At 44.1% G+C, this 16755-nt stretch overlaps 1 protein-coding gene across 1 annotated transcript; it reads right to left on the bottom strand.

Moving 5' to 3' along the window:
* Window positions 1-228: 228 nt before the first annotated feature.
* LOC144336184 (uncharacterized) lies at window positions 229-3535 on the bottom strand. The gene is made up of 3 exons (XM_077973979.1): window positions 3489-3535; window positions 581-1327; window positions 229-392 (listed from the first exon to the last, which is right to left on the bottom strand). Exons 1-2 carry the CDS (start codon window positions 3533-3535, stop codon window positions 622-624), a joined length of 753 nt encoding a protein of 250 aa, XP_077830105.1. The 3' UTR covers window positions 229-392; window positions 581-621.
* Between the last annotated feature and the right edge of the window lie 13220 nt (window positions 3536-16755).

Genomic DNA, 16755 nt, shown 5'->3' with positions numbered 1-16755 from the left:
AGCTACTCGGGAGGCTGAGGCAGGACAATGGCGTGAAGGTGGAGCTTGCAGTGAGCGGAGATGGTGCCACTGCACCCCAGCCCGGGCGACAGAGTGAGACTGTGTCAAAAAAGAAAGAAAGAAAGAGAGAAAGAAAGAAAGAAAAGAAAGAAAGAAAAGAAGGAAAGAAAAACGCAAGGAAAGCAAGGGAAAATAAAAGATAATTACTCTGGGCAAACAACAGCTTCCTTGAATACTTTCACTTGTTTAATAAAATGCCAGAGAACCACAGATAGAACCTATAATTCCTTGGGGACTACAAGATCAGAGCTGACAGTGTTATGGTTTTCATCAGGGCACTTACAGAAATGGCATCAGATGGATTTCCTTTGGAGAAGGGGATTGGGAAATGGCTGGAAAAAAAAAATGGTAATAAACTTTCCATCTTTACAATTCCAGTATTTTCATACTTAATTTTAATTTTAACTTACGACCTTGAATCCCGAGTATAATTTTTTACTCAAATATAAGTTATAATTAAGGTATTAGTCGCCCAACAAGATCAAATTAACTAAAAATTTAAGTTCTCCCAATCACTGACCTTCCCAGTCCCCAGTCCTCATCCCTAGTCCAGCGGACTAACTAGGGTCCGGCCTCAGAGAGGGTCTCGGGGAGCTCAGAGGCAGGAAAGCACCCGGAGACGCAGGCCTCCTCCTTCTCCCGGGTCGGCAGGTAGGCTGGGCGCGCCGCGGCCGGGCGCCCACTTCCGCTTCTCCGCAGCTGGGGAGCGCCGCGGGCGGAGAGGGGGGAGAGAGAGACCAGAGAGAGCAGAGAGAGCGGAAAGAGCTGGGCGCGGGGCGGGCCTCGGCGCCTGGGCGGTGTGACCTTCCCGGGCGTCCAGGGAAGCGGCAAGAGCCGCCACTCACGTGCCGCGGGACCCGCGCGCCGCCCGGGGATGGCCCGCCGGGGTCGCCGGGGAATCTCGGGGTCGTCGGCCTCCTTCCCGCAGTGCCTACCTGGTGGGAACTGTTGTCCTCCTTTGCCCCCAGGTCGTGTCATTTGGCCGCGGGGTTCCGAGCCGCCAGGGCACCAGCGCTGGGCAGCACGGAGCCGCTTCTGAACGGAGACTTGCAGGCTGCCAGACAGTGGGCGGCTGGGCAGACGCGGTGAGCGTTCAGGGCCGGCCAGAGAAAGTTGGAAGTCTCTCCCTAACCTGTTCCTTGCGAGGCCGGGGAGGAGGCGCGCCTGGCCCGGCTCCTTGGCGGTAAAACTGGTCGCATCCCGGCGCCCTATAGCCCGGGCTCTGGGGACTGGATGGCGAGCTGGCCGGCAGCTCCTACCGCCCCAGCTTTAGCCAGAAGCTGGGATCTTCCCGCAGCAGTTCGTGTTCCCTGGTGGAAAATGCAACCTCATCTGACTCCCCCATCCAAAAAGTTTATTTCCGCAAGGATCGAGAAGGATGGTGGTCAGCGCTGTTGTTCCTCAGTTGAACCCTGGTGTAGTCTGAGAGGGATCAAAGGGGCTGAAAAGAGTTTTTCTATTCCGAGTGCTACAGCAAGCTCATACATCAGTTCTAATTCATGCTGAACAGTCTTGCTTCCTCCAAGCCCTGTGTCTTCTCCCAGCTAGAGCTACACATAATCTGAATTAACCTGTTAACTACCCAATCCTGAGTGAATCTGTTAGTGCCCACCATTGTTTTCTATCTTAATAATTCTACAAGTGGTTATTTGTAGAATTTAATGTGTTTAAGTTTGGCTCACCTAACGGGGTTCAATTCACTTGGGCAGATAGAATACAATGTGATGTGACTTTCTTTCCTTCCAAGTTACAAAGGAAGTGGCTGCGCCAAAAGCAAGCAACGCGTTGAGGTTTATCTGGGAGGCCACACTGGACATGCCCTGTCTTCTCAGTTGCCTTCATTTTTTTTTCTTCCTCCTTTTTGTCTCCTTTTCTTCCCCCCCTAAAATGCAGGGCTGGGTGTTTTGTGATGTTTCTGCCCAGGTTGGAATACTCGGATAAAGTATTGGTTTGTAGGCACAGACCTGAAGGACAGGACTGAACTGGCTCCTCTGTCACTGACTAATTGTGTGGTCTAGGAGACTTTGTCTTGCTCTGGCCTTAGTTTGCCTTCTGGAAAAGGATTAGGACGCTGATATACTTTTTTAGGAATATACCAGAAGGCCATCACCTTTTCAGCCTAGTAAATGGTCCTGTCTCTTCATGTCTATCAACAACATATAAATCAGTGTCTTGCACTTCTAACTTAGTTGCTTTGTTAAGTACTGTGCCTTTGTTGCCACTGGTTTAAAATTTTTTTTTGTAAATTAAGGAAGATTCTTGAAGTCCAGTCATTGGCAAAATGCTTCAAATGGTTAAAAAATCTTCTCAGTGGCCAATGTTTTCTGTTGATGTTCAGGATGACATTGGTGTTAGGAAGTCACTTGGTGTTCATCTCTGATCCAGCACGACTGGGTCACATGGCTCCTCAGTGCGATGAAGAATAAATTGTTCCTTATTATTCACATAATGTTACTTACACAGTTTGAAAAGTATACAGGACTGGTTGTTGAATTGGATCTTTCAGTCAACATTTATGAAGCCCATGCCTCAGCAGTAGTTGACTTTTGTCTGAAGGGAGAGGAATAAATTCCAGTTTTCCCAAATGCCCAAGGCTCCAACCCAAACATACTGAATCAAGATTTCCAGAAGAAAGGCCTGATAATTAGAATACTTAATACGTGCTCCAGGCTGGGCAAGGTGGCTCACACTTGCAATCTCAGCACTTTGGGAGGCTGAGGTGGGCGGATCACTGAAGGTCAGGAGTTCAAGACCAGCCTGGCCAACAGGGTGAAACTCCGTCTCTACTATAAATAGAAAAATTAGCCTGGTGCAGTGGCATGCACCTGTAATCTCAGCTACTTGGGATGCTGAGGCAGAAGAATCACTTGAACCCGGGAGGTGGCGTTTGCAGTGAGCCAAGATCATGGCCGCTGCACTCTACCCTGGGCGACAGAGCCAGACTCCGTCTCAAAAAAAAAAAAAAAAAAAATGGGGGTAGGTTGCTTCAGGTTATAAAGCAAATTTGGACACAAAGACCCAGGTGTTGTACTTCAGAGTGTGAGTCTGTGGACTGGCATTGTCCACCTCACTCGGGAGCTCATCAAGACAGGCCAAATCTCTGGTCCCAGCCGAGGCTATTGAATCAGAAGCTGCATTTTATTTAGCAAGGCCCCCAGGCGACTCCTGTGCACGTTGACAGTTGAAGGGCTAGTGGATTGTGGTGATAGGAAGATGTTTGGTGCTCTGTGCCGGGCCTTGTTCTATCGCTTGTGCACAGTGGAGCATCCCATCAGTTTCATGTGGCTGTGTGTGAATGCCTTTGTTTTGTAATATTGTTATTATTTGCCTTGTACAGATGAGGACTCGCAGGTGTAGAGGCCAAAGGGGCCACAGGTAGAGCAGGCATTCACACCAAGGCGTGTGTGATTCCAGGGTGCAGCTCTCACCCTTGGCTGCCTGAGTGTTCCTCTCCAGACCTACTGTCTTGTGACATCCCCTTAGGCACCCAGCACGGGCTGCTGTCTGCATTTAGAACTGAGCCTATTCAATTGATAGCTCAACTTAGGCCTCTAAAAAAAGAGTCTGCTGTGGTTGGTACAACTGTGGTTGGCTTGCTTGTTTGGTGTTCATTTTTACAGTTTTCAGAAAGTTGGTTGAAGTGCTGCTGGTGACCATAGCATTGATATGCAGGGAAGCTTTTTGATCTGTGAGCTTTCTAGGGGGCCGTCAATTGCTAAGCTGCACTGATACCTGGAGCCCCTTTCCTTTGGAGCAATGTGGAGCCCAGTTCATGGATCCCAGAAGTTTGGGTTCAGTAATTTGGCTGCAGGCCTAGAGAACAGGAGGCTGCAGAGACCTGGACTAATAATGGTGAACTCTTGCCTCCCCCAGGGATATGTGGTGCCTGTCGTAAGGTCCAGAGAGCTGTCTTCCACGAGACCAGCAGAAGAGCGGGCAAACATGAAGTCCAGTGCTGCCATCCAGGCTGCCATTGACCTCACGGCGGGGGCTGCAGGTACAGTCATGCGCTACCTCACCATGTTTCTGTCGGTGATGGACGATGTATGTGGTCATGGTCCCATGAGATTATACCACCGTATTTTTACTACACCTTTTCTGTGTTTAGATATGTTTAGATACATAAATACTTACCACTGTGTTACAGTTGCCTCCAGTATTCAGCACAGTACCATGCTGCACAGGAGTGTGGCCTCGGAGCAATGGGCCATACCGTGCAGCCCAGGTGGGGAGTAGGCTGTGCCATCTAGGGTCGTGTGTGTATGCTCTGTGATATCACAATGGCAAAACTGTGTAACGACACATTTTTCAGAACACGTCCCGGTCACTAAGTGATGCCTAACTATAATCCCAGAGAAAACCCAGTCCTCTCTATTCCTCAAGCACCTTCTAAATGAGATCAAATGAAAGGAGCATGAAAATACTACCTTTCATCCGGGCGCGGTGGCTCACGCCTGTAATCCCAGCACTTTGGGAGTCTGAGGCAGGTGGATCACTTGCAGTCAGGAGTTCAAAACCAGTCTGGCCAACATGGTGAAACTCCGTTTCTACTGAAAAATACTAAAAGTTAGTGAGGCATGTGGCGGGCACCTGTAATCCCAGCTACTTAGGAGACTGAGGCAGGAGAATCGCTTGAACTCGGGAGACAGAGGTTGCAGTGAGCCGAGACTGCGCCATTGCAGTCCAGCCTGGGCAACAGAGCAAGACTTAATCTGAGAAAAAAAAAAAAAAAAAAAAAAAGATACTACCTTTCTCCTTCCAGAAGCAATGTGCTTTACCTTTGGGATGAATCCGTCTGATGGATGGTGTAGTGTTGTTCAAAGCATGGCAGAAGACAGAGCAGTGTCCATTATTGTCAACACCTTGTGAGTCAGGGTGAGGGGTGGAATGTGCCCAGTACCGCTGGAAAACAGCTCAGAGATGAAGCCCCTTTTCCACTGTCACCTGGCTGGGATAGGCAGGTAATATGGTTCTTCACTTCAAGCCTGGCAGTCTTCAGAATCCTTGTAGTAGTGCAAAAGTAACACCACACGGTCCCTCCCAGGAAACACCACTTACTGTCCTTACTAGTGTTGGGAAAGAAAGGAGGACACTCTTAGAAATGTCTTTAAAAATGAGACTGATAATGGACTGTGTCTTAGATCCATGAAAGGAAAGGAGAAGTTGTAGGATTTGCTGGGAATGTCAGCTAACCTGAGCCTAGGGGCCTGAGCACAAGGGCAGGCTGAAGTTCCCTTGGCACAGGAAGGTGCTGCCTGGGATAAGGGGGGCAGTGCTAGCACCGTGCAAGCTACTCCTTAGAAAGATCAGCCTGAATATGCAGGAAGAGCAGGACCCTCGGCTGAGGCACATGGCAGAATGGGAAGTGCATGGTGGTAGTTTAGTTCTCCAGAGTCTTGTTGTCTTGGGACCAGGAGGCACGGTTGGAATGCTGATTGCCCAAAGGGAAACCCTGGACTACTCTGGCCTCCCACAAGATTCCCATAGTGGTTGCAGCTCCCTGGACTGGGGAGGCCAGAGGGGGCGTTGCCCAATGCTCTCCTTATCCAGGACATCCCCTACCCACCACCACCAACATGAGTATGGTCATGAGTGTGGTCACCTCTCATGCAGTCATTTGCTCAACTGTGGAAAAGAAATTGTTGTTCAGAGAAGAGCAAAGAGTTTTTCTATGAGCCAAAGGTTGGCCAAGGTATGCTAATGAGGAGGACTGGAGAGAATGCCTCACAAACACTGATAAGGAGCACTGGGAAGGGCACTTCTCCCAGGACAGAGCTCACAAGGAGAGTCCTGGCCCCAAAGCAGGAGAACGGAAGGCTGGCGGGGGTCTGCCTAGTAGTCTCTTGCCCACTGTGTGCCTTTAGGCCGCAGCCTCCCAGGCACCGTGCACCATCTTCTCCCCCACGCTGCACTGGGGAGGAGGCTGACGCTGAGAATGGTGCAACCATCTGCCTGCCCCGGGCGCCTCTCACCAGCAGGTGAATGCTGTTGGGCTCAGTTCTGTCTCTGCAATAGGAGGATGTTTAGCCACATGAGAGCGTCTCACCTTTTGACATTTTACATCCTTCAGTCAGTCTATCAAAGATCTAGAATTTATTGTGATAGAATTAAAAAAGTTTACCTTTTCCTACTTATGGGCATACAGGTATTTGGGTGCCATCTTTATAATTTATAGTTAGTTTGAAAGATAGAAATTGCAACTGTATGGTTGGGAGCCTGATATGTAAGGCATTTGCCAGTGGGCATGTTTTGAACATGCATTGGGCCCTTATACATACTGACGCTTAACTGTTCCCATCACCGTTGGACAGGTATTTGTCCCTGTGCTGGCGACACAGGCACGCCCCTCACCTAGGTAGAGCTGCCACGGGTAGTCCAACTCCTGAGGACAACTAACCCCTTTGCTGGCGGGGTGGGATGGGGAGGAGGAACAAGACGCGAGAAGGGGCTGGGCAGAGGAGGTGCCCATTAGTGACACAGAAACCTCAATTCTATTGTGAGGCCCGTGGAATGCAAATGGAAAGTAGGACTCCCACTTACAAGATCTTGTAGAAGAGAGGCCCAGAGAGGGGCAGTAGATTTGTTCAAGCTTACACAGCTAGATGGTGTGAAGACAGGGCAGGACCGTGGTCCCTGGGTCCCTTGTCTGATGTTGTTGCTGTCTCTGCGTTAGTGCTCCCTAATGGGTCTGCAGTGTGCCCAGATGTGAGGGTTAGTTTGGAGCATTTGCCACCCTGGCTCTCTGGACGTTGAACTTGCTGCGCTTTGGGATTTTTCTGTCCACCATTGATAGGAGAAGACTGTCGTAGTGTTTTGTGGCAGAGGCCACCCATGGAAGTGATTGACTGGAAGCACAGAGCCAGCTGCAGCCCGAGGTGATGTGGATGGAGCCTAAATGCGTTGTTCTGTGTGTCTCTCCTTTTCCTTTTAAATGAAGTTTCCCTCACCACACAGGTTTTCAGCCAGCTCATCTATTCTCAAGTGCTGGGAAGTTCTTATTTTCCTATCTGCAGTGGCTGTAAGAGATCTAGAGCTCTAGAGAGCTAGGATGAAGGAGAATTTGAAGAAGTTATTTAGGTAATTAGATAATTATTGAAATGAGGCAACATGGATCCCAAAAGTTAGTCTTAAAAGGAAACTTGGTACCACTAACTAAGAGTTAGTCATTCAACAACTCTAAAACAATGCAGTCACTACTTTGACTACTGTTGCAGTGTACCTTGTTTGGCATAGTTGGGGAATGTGGCATTTCAGATCATTGAAGTTTTTCCCCTCAAATGCCAAAATTAAAAACAACCCCAAACCTTTTTTGATTGGAGTTTCTTGAAAATGATATGCTTCCCTGCCCTGTTGAACTGAACCTGTACGGATGGCCTTCAGAGGGGTGTGAGGTCTCACCTCTGCTTGGGTGGGCCTGGTTCTGTGACGTGAGTCTGCTTTTCTCTTCTCACCTCTCTGCCCTCTTCTTCAGAGCTGTCCCTTCCCTGAGACACTGTCCCTGCCCTGATGATTTCCTCTATTTCTCATGATTTACCGACTCTATGTCAAGGACTGAAAATCCAAACCACCACCCTTGGTAAAGTGTTAGGTATGACATAGTGTGAGTGCCCCTCCTGTGGAGTAAGAGGCTTGGCTGGCCACCACACCGCCTAAAGAACGTTTTTATGTGTCTTGTAAAGATCAGAAGTCTGATCTTATTCTAGGCAAGTGCAGAAATATAATCTCTGTCATTTATTCATGGCTTTATGGACTTGATAGATCTCTGAGAACCTACTAGGTGTCAGGCTCTGTGGTTGGTACTGGCGTTCAGAACAGTCTTCACTCACTATAGGGCACAGTGAGTACCACGATGATGTCGTCAGTGGTAAATTACATGGGAAGGCAGCTTACCCTCACAGAGGATGGGAGAGAGTTGTTGCTAGCATTTGTATATTCATTAGCCTCCCACATCCTCCCAGTTGGAAATGTAACTCTCCCAGATATACAGCAAATGTGTATTGTGATGCCCAAACTGTTCAGGATGATCACGTTAAAATATTAATGTGCTGAGTTAAATGCTTTATTCAGGTTATCTGCATCTAGGTTATCTAAATTACGCACCCACTTAAAAAATTCCGACAGTCACCCCTTCTCTTGGAATAATTAAATTATTATTATTATTATTATTATTTTTTTTTTTTTTTGAGACGGAATCTCGCTCTGTCACCCAGGCTGGAGTGCAGTGGCCGGATCTCAGCTCACTGCAAGCTCCGCCTCCCGGGTTTACGCCATTCTCCTGCCTCAGCCTCCCGAGTAGCTGGGACTACAGGCGCCTGCCACCTCGCCCGGCTAAGTTTTTGTATTTTTAGTAGAGACGGGGTTTCACTGTGTTAGCCAGGGTGGTCTCGATCTCCTGACCTCATGATCCGCCCGTCTCGGCCTCCCAAAGTGCTGGGATTACAGGCTTGAGCCACCGCGCCCGGCCAATTAAATTATTTTGATGTAATTCAGATCTCATTTTATCGTAGCCCAGCAGTACCTGGGAGAAAATGACTCTAAATTTATCATCATAAAATCATATTAAATTATATTTCACTCTAATTCAGAAATGGGGATAATTTGACAATTAAAGGCAGAAGTGTGTTATTCCTCTCCTGGAAGAAATGAACAGTAATGATGGGATCACAGAGATTGTATTGCTTGTTGCTTAAAAAAGAGATCAAGCAGTTTTCAGACTCTTTGAAACAGTTGGTTTATCTGCCAAGAAATAATTGAGAATTGTTCGTAATGGCCCCTCCCCCAACTCCACTTTTCAGACTTTAGATGGAATAACTATGTATAATGTCAAAGTCAGGAAGCTGCACTTTTCAAAATTATACTTTAAGTTCTGGGGTACATGTGCAGAACGTGAACTTTTGTTATACAGGTGTACACATGCCATGGTGGTTTGCTGCACCCCTCAACCTGTCATTTACATTACATATTTTTCCTAATGTTATCCCTCCCCAGTCCCTCACCCCCTAACAGGCCCTGGTGTGTGATGTTCCTCTACATATGTCCACGTGTTCTCATTGTTCAACTCCCACCTATGAGTGAGAACATGTGGTGTTTGGTTTTCTGATCTTGTGACAGTTTGCTGAGAATGACGGTTTCCAGCTTCATCCATGTCCCTGCAAAGGACATAAATTCATCCTTTTTAATGGCTGCATAGTATTCCATAGTATATATGTGCCACATTTTCTTTATCCAGTCTATTACTGATGGACATTTGGGTTGGTTCCAAGTGTTTAGTATTGTGAATAGTGCCATTGTGCATGTGTCTTTATAGTAAAATGATTTATAATCCTTTGGGTATATACCCAGTAAAGAGATTGCTGGGTCAAATGGTATTTCTAGTTCTAGATCCTTGAGGAATTGCCACACTGCCTTCCACAATGGTTGAACTAATTTACACTCCCACCAACAGTGTAAAAGCATCCTTATTTCTTCACATCCTCTCCAGCATCTCTTGTTTCCTGACTTTTTAATGGTCACCATACTAACTGGCGTGAGATGGTATCTCATTGTGGTTTTGATTTGCATTTCTCTAATGACCAGTGATGATGAGCATTTTTTCATGTCTGTTGGCTGCGTAAAAGTCTTCCTTTGAGAAGTGTCTATTCATATCCTTTGCCCACTTTTTGATGGGGTTTTGTTTTTTCCTTATAAATTTTCTTGTAAAGTTCTTTGTAGATTCTAGCCCTGTGTCTGATGGATAGATTGCAAACATTTTCTCCCATTCTGTAGGTTGCCTGTTCACTCTGATGATAGTTTCTTTTGCTGAGCAGAAGCTCTTTAGTTTAATTAGATCCCATTTGTCAATTTTTGCTTTCGTTGCCATTGCTTTTGGTGTTTTAGACATGAAGTCTTTGCCCATGCCTATGTCCTGAATGGTATTGCCCTGGTTTTTTTCTAGAATTTGTATGGTCCTAGGTCTTATGTTTCAGTCTTTGATCCATCTTGAGTTGATTATTTGTATAAGGTGTAAGGAAGGGGTAAAGGGATCAATGCAGCAAGAAGAGCTAACTGTCCTAAATATATATGCACCCAATACAGGAGCACCCAGATTCATAAAGCAAGTTCTTAGAGACCTACAAAGAGACTTAGACTCTGACACAATAATAGTGGGAGACTTTAACACCCCACTGTCAATATTAGACAGATCAACGAGACAGAAAATTAACAAGGATATTCAGGACTTGAACTCAATTCTGGACCAAGCAGACCTAATAGACATCTATAGAACTCTCCACCCCAAGTCAACAGAATATACATTCTTTTCAGCACCTCATCGCAGTTATTCTAAAATTGGCCACATAACTGGAAGTAAAACACTCCTCAGCAAATGCAAAATAACGGAAATCATAACAGTCTCTCAGATCACAGTGCAATCAGATTAGAATTTAGGATTAAGAAACTGACTCAAAACCGCACAACTAGATGGAAACTGAACAACTTGCTCCTGAATGACTATTGGGTAAATAACGAAATGACGGCAGAAATAAAGATGTTCTTTGAAACCAATGAGAACAAAGACACAACACACCAGAATCTCTGGGACACATTTAAAGCAGTGTGTAGAGGGAAATTTATGGCACTAAATGCCCACAAGAGAAAGCAGGAAAGATTTAAGATTGACACCCTAATATCAAAATTAAAAGAACTAGAGAAGCAACAGCAAACAAATTCAAAATCTAGCAGAAGACGAGAAATAACTAAGATCATAGCAGAACTGAAGGAGATAGAGACACGAAAGTCGCTTCAAAAAATCAATAAATCCAGGAGCTGGTATTTTGAAAAGATCAACAAAGTAGATAGACCGCTAGCCAGACCCATAAAGAAGAAAAGAGAGAAGAGTCAAATAGATGCAATTAAAAAATGACAAAGGGGATATCACCACTGATCCCACAGAAATACAGACTACCATCAAAGAATACTATAAACACCTCTATGCAAATGAACTAGAAAATCTAGAAGAAATGGATAAATTCCTGGACATATAGAGCCTCCACAGTCTAAACCAGGAAGAAGTCGACTTCCTGAATAAACCAATAACAAGTTCTGAAATTGAGGCAGTAACTAATAGCCTACCAACCAAAAAAAGTCCAGGACCAGATGGATTCACAGGCAAATTCTACCAGAGGTACAAAGAGAAGCTGGTACCATTCCTTCTGAAACTATTCCAAACGATAGAAAAAGAGGAAATCCTCCCTACTTCATTTTATGAGGCCAGCATCATTCTGATACCAAAACCTGGCAGACACACAACAGAAAAAAGGAAATTTCAGGCCGATATCCCTGAAGAACATGGATGCAAAGATTCTCAATAAAATACTGGCAAACCGAATCCACCAGCGTATCAAAAAGCTTATCCACCACGATCAAGTCGGTTTCATCCCTGGGATGCAAGGCTGGCACAACATACGCAAATCAATAAACGTAATCCATCACATAAACAGAACCAATGACAAAAACTACATGATTTTCTCAATAGATGCAGAAAAAGCCTTTGACAAAATTCAACACCCCTTCATGTTAAAAACTCTCAATAACCTAGGTATCAATGAAACGTATCTGAAAATAATAAGAGCTATTTATGACAGACCCACAGCCAGTATCATAGTGAATGGGCAAAAACTGGAAGCATTCACTTTGAAAACCTGCACAAGACAAGGATGCCCTCTCTCACCACTCCTATTCAACATAGCATTGGAAATTCTGGCCAGGGCAATCAGGCAAGAGAAAGAAATAAAGGGTATTCTGGCTGGGTGCGGTGGCTCACACCTGTAATCCCAGCACTTTGGGAAGCCGAGGTGGGTAGATCACGAGGTCAGGAGATCGAGATCATCCTGGTTAACACGGTGAAACCCCGTCTCTACTAAAAATACAAAAAAAAAAAAAATTAGCTGGGCATGGTGGCTGGCGCCTGTAGTCCCAGCTACTGGGCAGGCTGAGGCAGAAGAATGGCGTGAATGCGGGAGGCAGAGCTTGCAGTGAGCCAAGATCGCACCACTGCACTCCAGGCTGGGCGGCAGAGCGAGATTCCGTCACAAAAAAAGAAAAAGAAAAGAAAAGAAAAGAAATAAAGCGTATTCCAATAGGAAGAGAGGAAGTCAAATTGTCTCTGCAGATGACATGATTGTATATTTAGAAAACCCCATCGTCTCAGCCCAAAATCTCCTTAAGCTGATAAGCAACTTCAGCAAAGTCTCAAGATACAAAATCAATATGCAAAAATCACAAGCATTCCTATACGCCAATAATAGACAAACAGAGAGTCAAATCATGAGTGAACTCCCATTCACAATTACTACTAAGAGAATAAAATACCTAGGAATACAACTCACAAGGGATGTGAAGGACCTCTTCAAGCAGAACTACAAACAACTGCTCAAGGAAATAAGAGAGGACACAAATGGAAAAACATTGCATGCTCATGGATAGGAAGAATCAATATCGTGAAAATGGCCATACTGCCCAAAGTAATTTATAGACTCAATGCTATCCCCATCAAGCTACCATTGACTTTCTTCACAGAATTGGAAAAAACAACTTTAAACTTCATATGGAACCTAAAAAGAGCCCACAGAGACAAGAAATCCTAGGGAAGAAGTACAAAGCTGGAGGCATCACACTACCAGACTTCAAAGTATACTACAAAGCTACAGCAAACAAAACAGCATGATACTGGTACCAAAACAGATACATAGACCAATGGAACAGAACAGGGTCCTCAGAAATAATACCACGTATCTACAACCATCTGATCTTTTACAAACCTGACACAAAAAAGCAATGGGGAAAAGATTCCCTATTTAATAAACAGCATTGGGAAAACTGGATAGCCATATGCATTTCTTAAAAATTTTTCAGCCGGGCGCGGTGGCTCAAGCCTGTAATCCCAGCACTTTGGGAGGCCGAGGCGGGCGGATCACAAGGTCAGGAGATCGAGACCACAGTGAAACCGCGTCTCTACTAAAAATACAAAAAATTAGCCGGGCGCGGTGGCGGGCGCCTGTAGTCCTAGCTACTCAGGAGGCCGAGGCAGGAGAATGGCGTGAACCCAGGAGGCGGAGCTTGCAGTGAGCCGAGATCACGCCACTGCACTCCAGCCTGGGCAATAGCGTGAGACTCCGTCTCAAAAAAAAAAAAAAAAAAAAATTTTTCATAAGCCTTCTTTTGCATTTTGATGAAGCTTTAAGAACTCCTCTCGGGTCCAGGGGGAGATGGTAAACACTAACCACTGGCAGTTATCATGACAGTAACCCTAGTGTAGGTTCTGGGGATGTCGTAGGGGGTTTCAGTTCAATCATTTTCTTCTGTTTAGAATTTGTATTGAAATTATTTCACCATGCTGGGCACAGTGGTTCACACCTGTAATTCCAGCACTTTGGGAGGCCAAGACGAGTGGATCACCTGAGGTCAGGAGTCTGAGATTAGCATGGCCAACACGGTGAAACCCTGTCTCTACTAAAAATACAAAAATTAGCTTGGCGTGGTGGCAGGCAGCTGTAATCCCAGCTACTCGGGAAGCTGAGGCAGGAGAATCACCTATATCTGGAGAGGGAGGTTGCAGTGAGCCGAGATTGCAACACTTCAGTCTAGCCTAGGCAACAGAGAAAGACTCTGTTTAAAAAAAAAAAAAAAAAAAAAAAAAAGACATTTCTGACCCTTCAACTCCTCAGATCTGGTTCAGACAACCTCCTCCACTACTCTGCATTTTGCTAACGGTATAAAAGTGGCCAGACACGGTGGCACATGCCTGTAATTCCAGCACTTTGGGAGGCTGAGATGGGTGGATCACTGGAAGTCAGGAGTTCAAGACCAGCCTGGCCAACATGGTGAAACCCTGCCTCTATTAAAAATACAAAAATTAGCCGAGCATGGTGGCATGCACCTATAGTCTCAGTTACTGGGGAGGCTGAGGTGAGAGAATCACCTGAGCCCAGGAGGTTGAGGCTGCAGTGGGCCAAGATCCTACTACTGCACTCTAGTCTCAGCAACCAGAGTGAGAACCCGTCTCAAAAAAATACAAATACAAATAAAAAATTTCGTTTAATTAGCCGGACATGGTGGCACGCACCTGTAATCCTAGCTACTCAGGAGACTGAGATAGGAGAATCGCTTGAACCCAGGAGGTGGAGGTTGCAGTGAGCCGAGATTGTGCCCCTGCCCTCCAGCCTGGGTGACAGAGTTAGACTGTCTCAAAAAAAAAAAAAGTTTTTAATAAAAAAGTACCAGTCATCACCAATGAGGAAATAATAATGATTCCCTGTGGACACAGGGCTAACCACTGTTTATGATGAAAAGATTACGTCCCTTCAGAGTTCTCCCAGGGCTTAGGTGACATTGGTTGTGAGCAGGAGTAGCGGATTTCAAAACAATACACCTAAATTACTCTAAGAACAAATATTTCTTTTGACTTCACTTACAAGTTTATACAAAAGCAGAAGTTACTGAAGGTTACTTATCCTTCATATTTACTACCATCTTCTTACCCCAACCCCCATGTCTGTGTGTAATTAAAGTGTTAAGTAAGCTACCCACTTAGTGCTTAGAACAAGCGAATAGTGTGTGTTGGGAGTTGTGTGAAATATTTCTCTCTTCTGGGTTTAAAACTTAGTCTTTGCTGCCAATCTGTTAACAGATAGTTTGTAAATCAAGTAGAAGAAAAAATATAAATTAGCTTTCTAATAAATCTGAAATTACAAATGTGAAACAAAGCAGGGAATAAATACTTGACCAAAAATGTATAAGTAAGTGGGTGTTGGGGGATCATAATTTTTAAATATCTCTTGATTATTTTGGTATGAAAGTTCTATTTCAAAGTTCTTCAAAATAATGCCTACTGTTCCTAAGTACTGTGTTCCAAATATATGTAAATACAAGATGGAAACTGTGAAATATATGCCTTCAAAAAAGAAAAAACCCTGACATTTTATCTGTATATATTTAATAGATTTATAAAGAACATGTGTACACAAATATCAATATAGATGTACCAGCAAGGAAGATTTAGAACATATAACTATGTGGCAGGGTTGGAAAGAACAATAATTCTTTCCCAGAAGGGGTGTGGGGAACTATACTTAATCAGCTACCAGTTACAAAATAACTAAGTCATTTCTCATCAAAATACGTCTCTACTGCATATTGTGGTTGATACATTTTCCATGTTTTTTGTTTATGAAGATTATCCAATTCATTTCTTTGTAGATAAAGCCTAAGAATAGAAAACAAATTATTACATTTTATTTTGGGGCTAACTGAAAAGCCATGCAGTAGGCACCCTTGTTAGAGCTTGAAGAAACAAACAAAAAAAAGACTTCCTCACCATGAATAGAACCTCAGCCCCTTTTCTGTGTCTCAGTTGGCTCCTTCCACCTTTTCAGTGAGACTTAAAAATACCTTAATCTTCAGCAACACATCAGTAACACGTGCTACTGATTCTTTTAACGTTGCTTTTTATGGAATTAATGACATCTATGTTTAATAAACTATCTAAATTTCTATATGTGACAGAAATCAGTCTGATTAGACATATATCAAAACCCAATAATAAAGTACTGTATCTATTTTAATTTATGCCTGAGGTTGCAATTTTTTGAATTTTTGCAATCAGCCCTTGGCAACGACCTTGAGCAGTAGGATATAAATAAATCCTACATGCTTAGCATTCCAATAATAGAACACTAAGCATAAATTAGTTAACCTATTTATGCCTAGTTTTCTAAAGGACAGAAGTTGGCATTTTTGGCTAACCAACAATCTCATAACGAACAAAAAGCTTTACCAATAGTAAATAAATTGAAATATTACAGAAATCTTTAGAAATTTATATAAAAGTGAGAATAAAGGTGATCTAACTTATTACTTCTCCAAAATGAACATGGTGTTTCAAAGGAAAACCAGAATCACTTTTGAGGAGCAGCAACAAATGAAGCTCCACCCAGCTCTCACATTTGAGGGACTTTGCTCACGTTAGGAGTCAAAGCTTATTGTTTGTATGCATCCAAGAAACAAATTTGTAAAAACTTTCCATCCAGTCCAAAGTTCACTCTATCAAAATCTATTAAATGTGTATGCAATACAAGTGTGTAGAACAGCGGTTTAATTTACCGTTGCCTTACTGGACTTAAGGAGTTATTAAATCCAGCTCAGAGTTGAAGAAAAGACTAGGACTGGTTGTAACAATAACTACCAATTCATGCCACGTGCAATCATAGCCACTTCCTCAACTCTGACCTGAAGCATTTTAAAAATATTTTCTCTTTTTGTATTGAAAAGTATGGTTGATACAAAAAAATCTCAATTTTTCACCACCACAGAAAAAATACTACTTAAAGTAGAGAACTTCTAGACTGAGAAGTAAGTTTCCAAATATGGCAGAAGGTTTTCTGGGAACAATAATCTCCAAATCCAATTAATAGTTTTTTCTTTTCTTTTCTTTCTTTAGACAGAGTCTCACTTTGTCACCCAAGCTGGAGTGCAGTGATACGATCTTGGCTCACTGCAATCTCTGCCTCCTGGGTTCAAGTGATTCTACAGCCTCAGCCTCCCGAGTAGCTGGGATTACAGGCATGCGCCACCACACCTGGCTAATTTTTGTTATTTTTAGTAGCCAACATGGTTTTACCATGTTGGCCAGGCTGGTCTCAAACTCCCAATCTCAGGTGA

The sequence above is a fragment of the Macaca mulatta genome, chromosome 17 (assembly GCF_049350105.2).
Source record: "Macaca mulatta isolate MMU2019108-1 chromosome 17, T2T-MMU8v2.0, whole genome shotgun sequence".
NCBI classification, from domain to species: Eukaryota; Metazoa; Chordata; class Mammalia; order Primates; family Cercopithecidae; genus Macaca; species Macaca mulatta.
The sequence above is the reverse complement of the archived record's forward strand: the minus strand, read 5'-3'. Positions and strand labels throughout refer to the sequence as shown.